At 50.1% G+C, this 17,719-nt stretch overlaps 1 protein-coding gene across 10 annotated transcripts in view; it reads right to left on the reverse strand.

Moving 5' to 3' along the window:
* Positions 1 to 7,940, reverse strand: part of DYSF (dysferlin) — a 233,524-nt gene extending 225,584 nt beyond the window's left edge. For 7 of the 10 annotated variants that reach the window (XM_036872992.1, XM_036872988.1, XM_036872985.1 and 4 more), the window contains exon 1: positions 7,373 to 7,939. In XM_036872992.1, the coding sequence (XP_036728887.1) occupies positions 7,373 to 7,460 (88 nt within the window). In that variant the 5' untranslated portion in view covers positions 7,461 to 7,939. Of the gene's footprint in view, positions 1 to 7,372 lie in introns of all 10 variants that reach the window. The other 3 variants (XM_036872996.1, XM_036872994.1, XM_036872978.1) reach the window with 2 other exon arrangements.
* Between the last annotated feature and the right edge of the window lie 9,779 nt (positions 7,941 to 17,719).

The following is a 17,719-nucleotide window of genomic DNA, read 5'->3' on the forward strand; positions in this document are numbered from 1 at the left end:
GGTGGCCTGAGCCCTGGACACTTCCTGAGGCCTCTTTTCCCATCCCAACTTCCAACTTCCCAGCCTGGCTGCCCTTCACTTCTCCCTGAAAGGATGGCTGACTCTTCCCTTGGAGATGTCATCCTGGGGCCTGGTGCTCAAGGGGGCTTCCTCCCAAGGGGACTTGCATCAGGAATGCAGCTCTTGCGGACAGTGTGCTGAGACCTCAACTTGTCCCCCTCAAAGATGTCCTCCCCTCCTGCCATAGAGGTGTTCCAAGGAGCTTGACCTGGAAGCATGGTCACCCACATAAATAGACTACATTTCCCAGAACTCCCGCAGAGCTGGATGTGGCCAGGAAACCAGGTGATGACCGATGCGATATGAGCAGGAGGGCTATGTGTTCCTGCCCAGGCTGCAGTGAAAACCTATCCCAAATCATCAGATCCAAAATTCCCCCAAGGGGACAGTACTATCCTCTTTGAGAACCACTGGCTTAGCCTTATCATGGTGTGGAAGGGACACTGGAGAGCCAAGTACAATATCCACCACGCCAACCACGTTGTCAAAGGGACCACGGGGGATAGCAGAGAAACAAGACAGAAAGGATCTGGGGGCCTGGACAGCCCTGTGGGTCAGAACTTTACCAGCCTGGGCTGCCTACACATCAACCATTATGTGAGTGAGAGAGACCATCGTGCCCCCCACCATCAGTTAGGGCTCACTAACCAAGAGCCCGGTCTGCATCCTACCTAAGGCCCCAGGTAAGGGCGACTCCTTGGCATCCGGGACAACTCCAGCCCCACTGCAAAGGTGACAGGGCCAGCTTAGGGGCCACTGTTGCGTAGCAAGTGGGTAAGGGTGGTCTCGGGTGTCCTCGGCCTACAGCGGCTTGAAGCAGGATTTCAGTTCCCGGCCTGAGATTGAAGTCAGGCCACGGCAGTGAGAGCACTGAATCCTAGCCACTAGACCAGCGGCCAGTGACACGAAAATGAATTTCCACAAAGAAACAGAAAGTAGTGAAACAAGTAAAGTGTTTATTAGGAGGAAAAGGAGTACGTGTAGATAGACACACGGGCGGGCTCAGAGAGAGAGTCGCGCCGTTGTGGTAGTTTGAATGACTTTTATGGGGCATTTCTTCTGGGTTTCCTTTGACCAGTCATGTTGCTTTGCTGGTTCTGAGTCCATATTTGGAATATCTCAGCGTCCTCCTCTGTGTGTGTGCGCATCTCTTAACCAAGATGGATTCTAGAGAATAGGCCTATGGGTAGGTTGACATCGCTTACTATGGGGTGGCGCCCCCTCCCTTTTTGACCTCCAAGGAGCTTTTCTGTGCATGTGTAGTTGGGAAGGTCTCCTTGACTTCGAGAATGAGGAATATGTGGTCTTTTATCTCTTATCTGGGCAGGGCTTATCTTCTCCTCCCTCCTGCTATTTTGGAGTATCTGTCCACAGGGGATGAACTCCAGCTGTTCAGCCTGGGGCTCATCTATCTCCTGCCTCAAGGGGACCTGCTTTGAAGCTGAATTTGCATAGCAAGCCCAGTTTTTACTTACAATTTCATGTTAAGCGCAACGGACATTTCAGAGCTAAAAGAGGTAAGGGGGGGAGGGGACTAAAGCTCTCCCCTGCTACCCCATCGGTGTAGTCATGGATAGGTGCTGGTTGATGATCTCAGGTGAGAGGAGACTGGCTGCCTGTTCCCTGGAGAGTCCAAGCACCAAGGTCTCCCAGATTAAACAAAACACCATCAGATGCTGCCACTGGTGTCCCCTGGGACACATCCAGCACATAGACCTGCTGTCTTTGATCAACACAATGTTTTATAACAAAATTGTACTTTAAACATTAGGAGATCTGGATTTATAGCATCCCTTGACAAATCGGAGAAGCTGGCACACGATCCCTAATTTCCTGCCTAACACTGATCATCTGGCACCTGCAGCCGGGAGCATGCATCTCGGCTTGCCCTACTCGCTACCACTCACCCAATATGCATGCGCTTCTCCCTCTGGCCTTAGTTACGCCACCTGCCATGCTCCCATGGGCATGTGGGTTTGTGACCCTCTCCTGTCACCTATATGGGGTCCTTCCTCCCTGCCAGTCAAGGAGGAGATACTTCAAGGAGAGCCTCTTCTTGCTCTTGGAGTTGGTCTCCTCTGGCTCAGTTCTCCTAATGTCTGGGGCCTTGTTTTTTCCCAAGGCCTGACATGGGGTATCCAGAATGCAAATAAACCTTGCCCTCTGCTTCCAATAACAACAACCTTGAGACGAACACTCTGCATGTGAGCTTACAGGATTCCTCAGGGCACATTTGCCAAAGTCCAAAAACTTACAGGAGTACGGATGGTCCAAAGCATCCTTCTGCCCTCCCCCCTCACATTCATTGAAGAATTTGTGTCCCAAGGATATCCCAATCCGACCAGCTGGGATTAGAGAGGCAGTCACATGTCTACCAGGGGTGTCAGGGTAGAGACTGCACAGACAGCAGTGATTCTAGTTATGGCCATGGTCATGTGACCAACTGCCTGGGAAGAACTCTCCCATAGCAGGAACAATCAGACGGCCCTGCGTCCATCCCAGTGCACCCTTTTCTAGCCATGTGTCCCAAGACGTGAGATTTGACCTTTCAGAGTCTGTTTCCACTTCTGTGAAATCAAGAGAATGCTACTTCACAGAGCTGTTGGGAGGATTAAACCAAACACTAAGGTTTCCAGCCCAGTGCCCGCCTGGCGCACAGTAGGTGCACAATAGATGTTAGTGCTCTTCTTGCTAACATTTCAGCCTAATGAACCAATCTGGAAAGAGGCCAGCATGCAGGAAGTAAAGAAACAGATTTTGGCCTGGGGAGAGGGACTGAGAAGGTTTGTGGGCTCAGGGAGTCACTGGAGGGATACTTTTTCCAAGAAAGATCTAGCCCGATGGTGAGGGTCACAGCCAGCCGTCAGGCAAGTGGACATATGTCTTGGCCTCTGAAGGGACTGCTCCGGGGGGTGCGAGGGGAGCAGCTAGAGGAGACAGGACCAGGGTCCCTTGGGGCCGAGGGGATGGCCACTCACTTCTCAGCACATTGTGCCTAGTCTGGTAGGACAGTAGATGAACCAACAGAGCTGGTGATAGGCCGGACCAGGCAAAAAAGATAGTGAAAGGCTTTTTGGATGTGTGCAGTGATTTCTTAGTACATGTACAATACATGTTAACCATAATAATAATTATAATAAATATATATATATAAACATATATAATAATAGTAAAACAGTTAACATGTATTTAAGTGCCAGGCACTATTCAAAGTGTATTATGTGGATTAACACATAAACTCTTCAGAACCATCCCTCCAAAGCAGGTACTATTACTATCAACACTTTATAGATGAGGAAACTGAGACACAGAGAGGTTAAGTAACTTGCCCAAAGACACACAGCTGGAAAATGACAGTGCTGGAATTCCAAATCCAAGGTCCCAGGCAGTCTGGGTCCACAGCCAATACTCTCAGCTACCGTCCTTTCATTCTTGTCCCATGCTCTCATCCCACTGGAATGTGACCAAGGCTGCCAGCTATCTGTACTCCTGAGCCCCTCCACCCCACTGGATTGGCTAAGCTTGGGGTCTATGCTTACAGTGCCCCCTTTCCGGAGGCCCCCAAGTGCCTGCCACACCCACTGCAGGCTGCCCACCTCAGTGCTACATGATGATGCATCATGCATGACATGATGCATGTCAGTCCCTGAACAGCCATCACAGGCCTAACAGAGGCCTTGAGATAGCATAGCACAAGAGTACTTCCCAGAGGGAGCAACCTGGGCCAACTGGTGACCGGTCCCATGAGATGCAGAGAGGGTGATGCAGAGGGGCAGAGACCCCTCTGAGATAAGAAAGCATCCTCCAGACCAGAGAATGAGAGTGGGGATGTCAGGGCCTGAGGGAGAACGAGAGTGGGTGGCAGCAGGGACAATGTGTGAGATAAGGCAGGGTGTGAGGGGGCCACATGCAGACTGAGACTGGGCTCTGGGGTGTGAGCCAGACCTGGGTCCACTCCTGCCCCTCCACCTTTTACTGCTTGTCTCTTATAAATCAGAGCTAAGACCAGAGGGAAATGGTAGAGCAGTTAAAGATGGGGTTCTGGAGCCAGATTGTGTGGGCCTGAATCCTGATTCCACTAATTACTAGTGTATGACTTAACCTCTTTTTGGTGTAGAATGGGGGTGATAATGGTTGCTACCATATATGGTTGATAGGAGGATTAAGCGTCTGCATATAAGGGCCTGGTACAAATTACAACTCAAACATGACAGAACTCATAGTAAGTGAGCTCTATTTAGAACAGTGCTTACATCTAGTAAGCACAGTATCAGTTAAATATATCTCACAGGATCGTTGTGGGGTTTTGAAGAAACAGCATCTGAAAATGGTACATTGTGCTTAATGAATGACCATTCTCTCTCCTTGTGATGAATACACTTTTCAAAATTGGAATCCTCCATCTCTGGGTCATTCATCATACACTGCGCTCCCTGCAACCTTGCACTCCCCCCTCCACTCTGACTCAGCCCATGCTGCGTACCCCACGCACACCCCTCCCCTGTTCTGGCTCAGGCCCAGGGTGCCTCATGTGTGGGCAGTGCATGGTATGCTTTCCAAAGCACTTTCTTATTCATGAGCATGGACGTTGAGAACAACAGAGGGCGTGATGATGGGGGTTGGGGGGGTGCTTTGGCCACTGTGTGACCTTGGCAAGGCCCCTGCACTTCTCTGGGCCCATCTGTTCATCTGTAAAAGGGGATGATATCCCTGCCCATTGGCTTCACAAAGCTACTGTGAGCAGGAAATGAATTTATGCATGCGCGGAGGCACCTGTGAAATTATGAAATACTACAAATAGGTAGCCAAAGGAGGGGGGTCTATGGGCCCCAAAACTAACAGGTCTGGGAAAGCCAGATCCAGGCCAGCTGGTGCGGGAAGCCTTCCCAGAAGGGTGTTTTGCTCTGAGAAGTGTGCTCCTGAGACCAGAGCCTTCTGTGTAATCATTCACCAACCTGGCCCTGGTCGGGAGGAGGAGGGTGAGCAGGACTGAATGGCGCAGGGAGGCCAAATTTGGACATAAGTGAAGAGCTTGGCCAACACGCAGGAGGTGGACTGCGGCCAGGGGTGGGGGAGGGGGGCCTGCGCTCCCCATGACTGCCTGGCAGTGACTGCGATGGCTGGGAGTGGGCGGGATCCAGAAGGCCCCCTCCGAAGGCGGGGGACACTCCCGGTCAGCACACAGTGTACCTCGTTCATCACCAGGGAAGGGGGAGCCCACCCGGAGGAGCCAGGCTGCAGGCAAAGGGGAGGACTGCAGACTGACAGCAGACAGACAAACGGGGGGGAAGGGCTCAGTCAGGGCGAGGATACAGGATGGGGCGATTGCTCCACAGGCGGCCCTGGGAGTAGAAATGAAGACAACAGGATTTCCTCTAGGCAAAGCACTTCTGGGGTGAGAAAGTGCTTCCCCTTTCATTATTCATTATTCATTCTTTCCTTTCTCTTACTAGGGTTCTGAGCTTGGTCTGGGTAGGGGCGCCATGAAGGCTGAGTCAAGTGTGTTGTCCTGCGGGGAGGTGTTGGGAGCTGGGGGTGTGGTCAGAGAAGGTGGAGGAAAATCTGGTTCAGGCTGAGTGGACGCCAGAGGAGATAAGACCCCTGAGAACAGAGGCAGGGGCTCCAAGGTGACCCTTCTTGCATTTCATTTGTGCACTGGACAGCTCCAGAGGGTGCTCAGCCCTCAGGGGGCCCTGTGCCAGGCGAGGGGTGCTGGGGAGGGAGTAGCTGCTTAAAGCACAGGGTGCCTGTTTTCCCTCTGGCTGCAATGTATCCTCCCTCCCCTCAGCCAGGGGGCTATTTACAGAGTGAATGGTGCTCCCTGGAGGTCTGCAGCTCTCAGCCCAGGGCCCTCAGCCAGGCTGCTAGTCCGGGCCATGCAGATGAACCACTGGCCTGGCCTGCCCAGAGCCAAGGTTTCAGAGGAAGCATGGAGGCCCCCGATTTGTGCCCTCGTTCTCCTCCTGGAAACACCTTGATAAAGCTCATTTCTGAAGGCAACTGTGGGAAACTGGTCAGAACAGGTCAAAGCAACGCGTTAGGAAAAGAGCACAGCTGGAGTGTCACCTACCGCTCCTCCTACCCCCTTCGGTGCACACTTCTTTCCAGGCCAAGGGCCCATTCAGCGACTCCTCCTCGAGAAACCCAGAATCTCACACCCAGGAATGTGTGTGTGTGTGTGTGTGCGTGTGTGTGTGCGCGCGCGCGCACATTGCTATGGACACATGCCTGCGTTCTGTGAGTTTCTACTCCTTGGAACTTGCAGGTGTCACATGCACTTCAGGTGTGCATGTGTCCAGGAGCACATGGGCACATGGGCGTCTGGGAACAGGTAGATCCAGGAGCTCATGAAACTGAAAGGGAATGTCTGCTGGATGGCCAGGGACCAGCCGATGCTATGATTGCCGGAGGCCTGGGATGTAGCCAGATCTCCGGGGGAGAAAGGGAAAGACAGGTAACAGAGGCTGAGAGTGAACCCACAGGGTGGGTGGGGAGGTGGGCTCCCACACTCCTGCCCTCTGGTCCTTCTCCTTCAGTATGGCTCCAAACCCACAGACCCAGCTGTGTAGACCCCAGCTCTGGCTCCACCCAGAGGGGGGTCGCAGAGAAGCAGAGAGGGCCCAGCCCTCACCTCCTGGAGTAGTCCATTCATCACCATGAAAAGACCTTCCTGCGGGAGGTCTCAATCTGATAGGGAAGCAGGCTCCCCTGCTCAAGGTAGCCTCAACCTGATGATGGAGCTACCACCCCCAACAGGCTAAATTTCCCGCATCCTGTGCCCAAAGCAAGGGTAGGATCCCTGGACCGATGGGCGATGCCTCTGCCCCCAGGGGCCGCCTGCCTGCCGGCCCAGCCTGTAATAGAGAGCGAAGGCCGAGGAGAGCCGCCAGGCCCGGGCCGGGGCGCGAGGGGGGGCGGGGGGAAGAGCTGGATTGCAAATAGTCCGGGGACCAGTCTTCCGGGGAGAGGCGGGGAGCCCTGCAGTACAACGCTTTGCAGCACACAGCCCGGAAAGGCCTCTTTTAAGAGATCCAGAGAGTGCGAGGAAAGATGTTGGCCCCGTCTTCCAGGTCCCTCTTAGCCCCAACCCGGGCTCAGCTTCCAGGCCGCTCAGCCACCTCTCCCTCTTGCCTCAATTTCCCTCTGAGTCGCCTCTCTCCGAGGGTGTGTGTTTCCGCAACACTCAAAGTCAATCTGGTCTGGGCGAGGAGTCTGGCCTCTCACGTCCCGGTTCTCTCCGGGATGGAGAGCCGCGGCGTCTCCTCCCCGACCCCATCCTCCCCTCCCGGGAGGGATCGCGGGCCCCTCCTACCTGCAAACACCGCAGAGCAGTAGGCATCGCTGATGTCGGAGTCCGGGGTGTGGACGTTCTCGGCGTAGAGGATGAAGACCCTCAGCATGACTGGCGGGAGTCCGGGCCCAGTGCGCCCAGGGCGCGGAGAGGGCTGGGGAAGGTCGGGGACGGTCGAGGCGCAGCTCGAGGGTTCCCTCACTGGAGAGAGCTGGCGGAGGGAGAGCGGCTTGGATCACTGGCTCCCGGCTCAGAGCAGCGGCTCTTAAAGAGGAACAGGCCAGTTCCGGGCTGCTCCAGTGGGCTCCACTCGGTCCGCGCCCCGGCTGCGCTCAGCCCGCTTGTCAGCGGGTGCTCCGAGGAGAACAGGGACTTCTGCTCCCCTTCCACCCCCGCCGCCCTACCCGGGCTCGGCTAAGCTGTAATTCAATGCTCCGGCCGCAGACTCTCCCAATGACACGGCATTTTGCACCTGGCGGTGGAACAGCGGACTGGGCGGCGGCCGCGAGGGCTGAGGGCTGGACCAGGGCTCCGGGCGCCCAGCGCAGTTCAGATCTCGCTCCTGGACAGGAGAAAAGCTTGGCCCCTCCCCTGACCTTCCACCTCCGGCAGTGCGCGACGCCAAGCCCGTCGCCTCCTCCCGCCGCGGGGATTCCAGCACTCTCCCTCGGAGCCAGCCGGACCGCCCCGGGGACGCGCTGGGCAGCAGGCGCAGGGCCGGCGCTTTCGCTAGGGAAGACCAGAGCTGAGGAATTTCATTGACTGGCAGCGCCGGCTGCCTTAAAAACTTTGTATCCCTCTTCTCTGGTTGTAAAAACAACACATGCCACTTTTAACACAAAATCATAAAAGAAAGAAATCACTGAGTCTGAAAAATACAGTATTAACATTTATTTACCAGCCCAGACTTTTTCCTGTGAATTGCATGTATATATGCATGTAAATTAGTCTTTATTGTATACCTGAGATCAGAGTGTCTGTGCAGTTCTGTGTCCTGCTTTTTCATGTACCATTTTCTTGCATCATTAAAAATTCTTTATAAACAATTTTTTTCAATAGCTACCTAATTTTCTATCATATGAATGTCTTAAATTCTCAAAGCTTTCTCCCATTGCTGCACATTTAGGCTCTTCCCAGTTTCTTACCATCAGAGTAGTGAGAAATCGTTTTTTATATAAAAACTGGGATATAAACCCATCTTGAGCCCCCCTCTGCTTGTTCCTCAGATGGGATTCCTAGCTTTGGAATTATAAGGGCACAGGACATGCCTTTTTTTAGGTCCTAGTACCTGTTGCTAAACTGCCTTCCGGGAGCTGTGTGGACCCACTCCCAGCAGTTGGGTGACTCACCTTCTAAAGTGGGCCACTTGGACGGGTGTGGGTGTGCAGCTGTCAGCAAAACTTCTCCCCCAGCAGCCCATGGGGGTAGCACACACTCCCAGGGCAGGAAGGGTCAGCTGCTGACAGGGGGCTGGCTTTGCCTTATATGAAGGTACCAGGAGGTAGCAACACTCCCCCAAAGGTCTGTGATTTTAAGATCAGAATAGCAGACACTGTGGTCACTTATAGTCCTCCTGCTGCAATCTGTGCCTCTTCTTTGCCTCTAGCACAATATGTGGTTGGGGGAAAAGTAAAATGAGGGGGCTTAAATTTAATCATTCATTTAACAGGTATGTATGGAGCCCTACAACATGCCAAGCACTGTCCTGGGTGACAGGGACACAACGGTGAACATAAGTGACATGGTCCCTGTTATGGGCTGAATTGTGTTCTCCCAAAATCTGTACATTGAAGCACTAACCCCAGTTAAGAAGGTGATTAAGTTAAAATGAGGCTCTTAGAGTAGGCTCTAATCTAATACAACCTGACAGGTTCTTATAAGAAGAGGAAATTTGGATACATGAAGAGACACCAGGGAGGCATGCACACAGAGGAAAGACCATGCTAGGACACCACAAGGAGGGGGCCGTCTGCAAGCCCAGGAGAGAGGTCTCAGCAGAAACCAGACCTGCTGACTGACAGGTTGATCTTGGACTTCTAGCCTCCAGAACTGTGAGAAAACAAATTTCTGTCGTTGAAGTCACCCAGTTGGTGGTATTTTGTTATGGCAGCCTGAGAAAATTAATGTAGTCCTTGACCTCACGAAGTTTCTACTTCAGTGGGGGAAACTGACGCTTATCAAGTAATCAAGCTAATCTTACACCATTACAATAAGTGCAATAAAGGATAGAAAATGGTGGTGTGTGAGAGCAGATAGTAGGAGCCCTCATCTCATCCCCGGACAGTGAGAGGTATTTGAGATGAGATCTGAAGGCCAGTTAGGAGTTTACTGGGCAAGACTGAGGTTGGGGCAGAGGACAAGAGGGTTCTCAAGAGAAGGAAGGAAATCTCTGGGTCACGGTCCTGGGAAGAGTCCAGGAAGAAAGAACATCCTGACTGGAGTGCAGATTGGGGGCAGGGGGTGTTGGAGGAGGTGAGGCTGAAGAGAACCACACAGGGCCTGTGGGAAGCTGCCTAGGGCCCACCAGGTCCACAGGGATGACAGGATCTGGTTTACTTTTCAGCATCTCTGGCTGCTTTGGGGGGAATGGGGTGCAAGGGGCTAGAGTGGAGGTGAAGAGGCCAGTTAGAAGCTATAGCAGAGGGTCAAAGTGAAACATGGCGGTGACTTGGCCCAAGGTGGTGAAAGTGGAGATGGAACGAAGGAAACCTGGGAGGAATTGGGAGGGACGTTCTGTAAGCAGGTGGAGTAGATCAAGCTTCTTGCTGCTGAACTTGGCCTTTATGTGTTGCTGGAGAAAAAACCTTTGGATGAAGTAATTGGCTGATTCATTCATTCATTCATTCAACCAACGTTTATAGGGTGCCTCGTATGTGGCAGGAGTTTGACAGATTCCAGTTTTAGAGAAGGGTACCAAATAGGGAGTAAAACTTAATTTCATTGAGAAGAAAGGCAAGAGGCCCTGTTGATCTAGGGGAAGTCCAAATTATGTTCTATTTTTAAAGAAGTACAGTTTGGCTCTATTCAAATGCATAAAGTAACATGAACCTGCTGCAAGGCAGAGCTAAAATTGGATCCAAGAAGCACTTAGCTGCTTGCAAATACAATGTGACTAAAGTGATTTGAGAAGAACCAGTTTTCTTTATAGGTTATACATCCCCTTTGCAACTTCTCTACACTGTTTATTCATGCAGCAAGTCCTCTTTTATGCATAGCCACACCTGTACAGATATGAACCCCTAGTGGGAATGCCCCCCAACTTTATTCCTCAATATATAGGACATGTTTGGGGTGTCTTCTCTATTTAAAAGAACCATGTTCTCTGAGACCGCCCCCCTGGAGACAGGGAAAGACACCGGATTCAAGCTGAAGCAATTCGATGATCTTTCCCAAGAATCTGGAACTGGAACTGAGATGCTAGCTTCTGTGTGTGGCTGGAGCTCAGATGAATAAAACGGAGCCTCAGAAAGAGCTCCATGCAGGGAGAAAGTTCTGCAGTCAGAGAAAAAGAGATGATGGGGGAGGGGGGAGGGAACAGAGAGAAAGAGAGCCTTCTAGTTGTTTCTGGATCCCATCCCTCATGAGTCTTTCTGCCCATGAATTCTGAGATGGTCTTGGAAGTGAATATGCGTCGTTTTTGGCTCCCAGCTTTCAACCTCTCCTTCCTAAAACGCCCCCTCACCACTCCTCGTAAGTGGTCCCAGGGAGCAGAAGTGCCTTCCTCTCTAGAAACTTCAGAGCCAGGGCCTCCCGCTCCCTGTCACTGTACAGTGTGGCCCAGGCTCAGCCAGATGGACACTCTCCCAGGACTGGAAGTAAGTCCTTAGGAGCTTCAGGAAGTCAGACATGGCAGCTGCAGTGACAGCAAATGACCAGCCTTTTCCTGCTGTAGGACGGAGGATCACAGCTGTGACTCCTGCTGCCCTGAGTTCTATTTCTTTCCCAAGCCGAGACTGCCAGCTTCCCTCCGTTCTGTGAGCCCCCAAGGCTCCCCTGTAACTCTCTCGATTCGGATGCCCAGGTTTGGTTGCTATTGCTAGTAGCCGAGAATCCAACTGTATCCAGTGTCTTTATAGTGAATCCCTCCACATCTTGATTAGGGTAATTTGAAGCACAATTCTTTTTTTTTTTTCTTTTTTTAAGATTTAATTTTTATTTATTTTTGGCTGTGTTGGGTCTTCGTTGCTGCGCACCAGCTTTCTCTAGTTGTGGCGAGCGGGGGCTACTCTTCGTTGTGGTGCGCGGGCTTCTCGTTATGGTGGCTTCTCGTTACCGTGGCTTCTCTGGTTGCAGAGCGTGGGCTCTAGGTGCGCAACCTCAGTAGCTGTGGCTCGCAGGCTCCAGAGCGCAGGCTCAGTAGTTGTGGTGCACGGGCTTAGTTGCTCCGCGGCATGTGGGATCTTCCTGGACCAGTGATCGAACCCATGTCCCCCGTGTTGGCAGGAGGACTCCTACCCACTGTGCCACAAGGGAAGTCCCTGAAGCATAATTCTGTTTCTTGCTATAAAAGATCCTTGGCTATGACTTTCAAGATATATTAAGCACCACTAGTGTCTTATATTTCTGCCTATCTTCTCTGCTTTGGAACTATGGTTGGAATCAGACCAGGAAAGAAGCAAAGCAGTGGAGGAGTGGAGAATGTGAGGACTTAGAGCTTTTTTTTTTTTTTGGCCGCACGGGGTGGCATGTGGGATCTTAGTTCCCTGACCAGGGATCCAACCCATGCCCCCCTGCAGTGGAAGCACGGAGTCTTAACAGTACTTAGAGCTTTGATGTAACCCAGAAAGAGTCCTCAGAGGGTAAAGTAAGGTCTACAGGTGTGTGTTATTGTCAGGGGGATTATTGTGGGCTGGGGTCCATCCCTTACTTGGGATGAGAGAATAACCAACTGGGCTGCCATGTACAGTTGCACAGGTAGTGCCCTGAACAATGATACATGATGACCCTCGTAGACCACAACCAAGTCAAAGTCAGGATCTCTAGCTGAAGGTACTAAATAGGCAGTCAGTCAGCTTCAGCTCAGGAAGTCTCTAAAGATGAATTCTACTCTGTAGATAGCCTGGCTGACATGCAGAATTTATACATCTTCTTGTATTGGGTTGGCCAAAAAGTTCGTTTGGGTTTTCCGTAAGATGTTACAGTTTGGTTTCTCCTCTGGGAAAGAAAGTAGATAAGTAGAACCCTTCCCAACTTCAGCAATTTAACGAAAAATTATTTGAATCTTCAAGGTCAACCTATTTTTGCTTCTATGAGCTCAGGTCTTCGGGGACCACATGCTCTGTGTTCTGGGCAGAGGAAACCAGTGGGTCAGGTGTACCGGGAACAGAAAGTGGGGATGGTAACAGTGTTAGCTCCCACTTACTACATGACTATTGACAGATTTATTATCTCTGAGCCTTAGTTTCCTCATCTATAAGATGAATACAATCACAGTTTGCAGTGAGGATAAAATGAGAATAAAATGCATGTAATGTAAAACACTATTTTAAGGTTTTCCAAAATCAAGGGTGCCTCCCTTTTCTGGCCTGGATAGGGATTTTTTTTTTTTATCACAGCAGGTTAAGCAATTACAACATATCAGGATACAGAGGCTGCTCAAAATATTTTATTTATCTTTTATTTCCTATCAAATGCAGAGATGTCCACTCTGTTCCTGCCCTCTGCTGAAGGTGAGATTTGTCAATTGTCTGGATTGTCCAGGGCCAAGGGGTGGCCTCGCCTTGCTCGATCTTTGGGGGCCAACAACAGAGGGTGCCTACTTTCCACAGCCAAGTCAGAAAAGTGCCTCCACAAAGATATATTCATTTCCTAATCTCCAGGACCTGTGAATATTACTTTACATGGCAAAACATGTGATTAAGTTAAGGCTCTTGAGAGGGGGAGTTTATCCTGGATTATCCCAGTGGGCCCTAAATGCAATCACGTGTATCCTTATAAGAAAGAGGCAGCGGGAGAAAGGCAGGTGCACACAGAGAAGGTGATGTGAAGATGGAGGCAGAGATTGGAGTGATGGGGCCACAAGTTAAGGAATGCCAGGCAGTCACCAGAAGCTACAAGAGATAAGAACAGATTTTCCCCCAAAGCCTCCGGAAGGAGCATGGCCCTGCTGACACCTTGAGCTTGGACTTCTGGCCTCCACAACTGTGAAAGAATACGTTGTGTTGTTGTAACCACCACAATCGTAACAGCCATACGTTGGAGCAGCCATAGGAAACTAATGCACCAAGCCTCTGACAACGCACGCAGCCAGACCATTATTGAAAAGGGCTGGTGTTCAGACCCCTTTTACTGCTTGTTGTTTCGGGGTAGAAAAGGAGAGTCAGCTCTCCAGCCTCACTGAGACACCAAGCGACAAGTCTGATACCATTTTCCAATAGAAAACAGAAAGAAAGAAGAGAAGCAGCGACAGATTTTAACAGAAGAGAGAATGTGTCAACACTACATGACTTGCACATTCTCCGCCACACAGGTCTCCGCCACGCCTGCAAAGAGCCACAGATCCCGCTCACACTCTGGTCATCTCATCTGCTTAGGCTGAGGAGAACAACTTACGGTAATGTCAGAAGGTTTCAATTTTCCATGAAAGGGACCTTCCTGAGAATCTACCATGATAAACACTTAGTAAGCACCCAATAGACAGAGACTATTTTTAGCCATTCAGGCATGGCTGCTACAGCGAAAAGGAGTGCGCTCAGAATGGAGGGGTGGGGTTCCTGTGGTCTCTGAAATGCCCCCTGGAAGCCCCATCCTGAGCACGGAGTGGGATCAGCCCACCTGCTGAAGTGTGAGGAGCACGGCCTTGGGACCAATGTGAGCAGGTCAGTCTGTAAGCACGGTCCTCCTTTCACATCAATGCCAAAGGATGAGGAGTCTCTAGAGAGGATGAGAGAAACACACACACACACACACACACACACACACACACACACACACACGGGTGGGGCGGGGTGTTGGAGGAGGGGAGAGAGCACAGGTGCACTTCTGAGGAGATCCAAACTAAGGTGATGGAGGAAAAGAACAGGAATTAAACTTTTTCCAGAGTGAGGCTATCGCATCTTCTGGAAGAGGCTACAACATCCCAGGATGCAGCAGTCTTAGCAAATGGGAGGAAACCTGTTCCGGGCCCCAGCAGGGGGAAGAGGCAGATGGTGGTGCTGGATGGCTCCCTGCTGAGGCACAGAATAAGGGCCTAGGCAGAGCTCATGCCCATGAGGAGCAGCGGGTGGGAAGGGCTCCTTCTGTGCATTTCTGGGCAGAGCTGAGCCAGAGAGCTTTCTGAAGCTTACATACCAAAGGACTCCTGCGGCTATCTGGGGACACACCACCAGGAAAGGCCTAAAGAATAGTTCCAGGACTTAAGAGGGCAACAAACTGTTGGCATTTTCAGTGTGTCTTCCTTGCCTGAAGGCTGAGACTTTGGAAAAGAAAGGACACCAAGAGAAGTGAATATTTGACTCATCAGCATTTCTTAAAGTGTGCTCGATCTGAAGGTTTCCTGCATTGGAAGCGTCTTGTAAAAAATGGAGACACCTGGGTTCCTCTGTACTCCTAGACCTACTGAATCAAAATCTCTGCAAAAGGCCCAGGAATCCGGCTTTTAAAAACTCCCCAGTTATTCTTATATGGACCAAAGACCAGGAAACACTGACCTAGGTAGTGTCAAAGCACAGGCTTTGGCTCTTTGGATCATAACCTTAAATGCCAGGTGAATGCACTCCTGAATCCAGAGGGTGTACATTTCACCAGGACTGAGAAGACTATGTTTGTCTGGAGATTGGCTTGAAGTGGCAAAAGAGAGCATTTGGGGGAGGGAGAGAAGGTGAGGGAGATAATATTCAGCTCAAAACTGTAAAACCAGTAGGACAAGAAAAGGACAATGGCACCAGTGTAAAAGGATGACTCTGGAGTCAGACTACCTGGATTCAAACCTTCACTCTTCACCTTCTAGCTGTAGAGCCTTGGGCATGATAGCCTACTTTCCTGAGACCTTGGTTTCCTTGTCTGTAAAATGGATACTATAGGAACATCTACCTCATGGGACAAGTGCTTGTGATGATTAACTGTTATGTGTCAACTTGACTGGGCTAAGAGATGCCCAAACAGCTGGTAAAACATTATTTCTGGGTGTCTGTGAGGTTGTTTCTGGAAGAGATTAGCATCTGAATCGGTAGGCTAAGTAAAGATCACCCTCACCAGTGCAGGTGGGTATCATCCAGTCCATTGAGGGACTGAATAGACTGCTTAGAACAGTAAGGCAGAGGAAGGGCAGATATGTTCTCTGCTTGAGCTGGGACATCCATCTTCTCCTGCCCTCAGACACCGGCACTCCTGGTTCTTGGGCCTTCTCAGATCAGGACTTCCACCATCAGCAACCTCCACTCCCACCCCACCCCACTCCTTCCTGGTTCTTGGGCCTTTGGGTTAGGACTGGAACTGCACCACTGGCTTTTCTGGGCCGCCAGCTTGCAGACGGCAGGTCATGGGACTTCTCAGCCTCCATTAAGTGCAAGTGCTAATCTTTCATAATAAATTTCTTTCTATGTATTTATATGTATATCCTGCTGGTTCTGTTTCTCCAGAGAACTCTGACAAATACAGTGCTTTACAAACATTATATCTGCCTGGTGTATAGTGAGCATTCAGTAAATATTAGCTAGTTATTATTATTGTTTTATTATTATTACTATTGGAATGTGTAGCTATTATTTAATTTCATAAAATTAAAACTTTAGAAATGAAACCACAAATAATATTTATGGTCTCTAACATCTGTAAAAATGTTATAAGCTGTCTTAGTCCATTCAGGCTGCTATAACAAAATAACATAGACTGCGAGGTTCATAAACAGAAATTTTTACTCGCAGTCCGGAGGCTGGAAGTCTCATATCAGGGCACCCGCATGGTTGAGTAAGGTCTCTTCTCCGGGTCACAGACTTCTCATTGCGTCCTCATGTGATAGAAGGAGGCTAGGAGTATCTCTGGAGCCTCTTTAAAAAGCACTAATCCTATTCATGAGGGCTCCACTCTCATGACTTAAACACCTCCCAAAGTCCCACCTACTAATAGCATCACCTTTAGGGGTTAGGATTTCAGCGTATGAATTTTGGGGGCCAAAAACATTCAGACCATAGCAGAAGCATTTATGGTTTTAACAGTAGAAGTATTTACATAAACCCAACAAAGTGGTGAAAGATAGTCCTTGATCAAAGCAGCATAACTACCAGAGGGCAGAAGAGAGTCCTGCAGATCAAGAAGAGGTACCCCTGCATGGAAATCCTCACCAAGACTCATGCAAGAGAGGCTCTAGGTGAGGATTATAGGAGAGGGGAAACTGGAACATATGATTACTGGAGATGATGATTCTAGTGCAAGGGCTAGCCCAGGTGGTGAGGAGAGACTTCCACTCTCTGGACATTTGGGGGAAGTTACAGTAGCTCAGCGATATGCATCTAGTAATATCTCGATTTACCTTAGGGACCATTCTATTGCTTAGAAGATGAGCTGAAAAAGAAGGAACCCACTACATGGAACATAATCCTGGCCAACGAGAAAGAACTGGTTGGAAAAGCAGGCACAGAAGGAAGCCTGGGGAGAATCAGCTTTGGGATGAATGCTATCCAGGGCGATGACTGGTTTTCAAGGCTCATACCCTGTGCTTTCAGTAGGACTCTGTCTTTCCACAACACTCTCTATTAACCAGGCTCCCTCAAACCCAGGGAACCCACTTAACTCCTTGATCCTGGCAAATCCCCACCCTTCCCAAGAGCTTTCTTTTTATAGAGTCAACTTAGGAATATAGTTGGCTTGAGAAAAACAGAACTGAACCAAAGGTCCTACTGAGACAACAGAACAAACCACGCTGCAGTACTTCCCATCCAGTCACAGTACTTCACAGTTGCTCTTCTCTCTTGCCCAATCATTGCCCAATATCTGATCCAGAGATCATATTCTATTAGCACCCCTAACATTTGACAACACTTTACCCTCCAAGGTGATCCTCTTTAAGCCTAGGCTCTGAGATCAATCTTTACTAATATTCAAGTCCCTTAGTGGTTTTAGAATTGGGTACTTACCAGAGCATCCTTAGTCTGTTACACCCAGCATATAAAATAATAGGAGAAATAGAGATTTAAAAAAAAAGAATCACCTGCTATAGTCTCCACCTCTGTATCTGGTAACAAGGCCTATGTTGATAATCAAGTTTAATTTTTCCATTACTCATTCCATCTTCTGCATAACCCTCTGCCAGCAGGAAGGCTGGGCAGATTTGAGTCCTTGCTGGTCCTGTCTTTATCAGATTGCCACAGTTTTCCATTGACCAGGGCTATTGGGCAAGTGAGTCGTAAGAGGCACACTCCCATGAAACTC

The sequence above is a fragment of the Balaenoptera musculus genome, chromosome 13 (genome assembly GCF_009873245.2).
Source record: "Balaenoptera musculus isolate JJ_BM4_2016_0621 chromosome 13, mBalMus1.pri.v3, whole genome shotgun sequence".
NCBI lineage: Eukaryota > Metazoa > Chordata > Mammalia > Artiodactyla > Balaenopteridae > Balaenoptera > Balaenoptera musculus.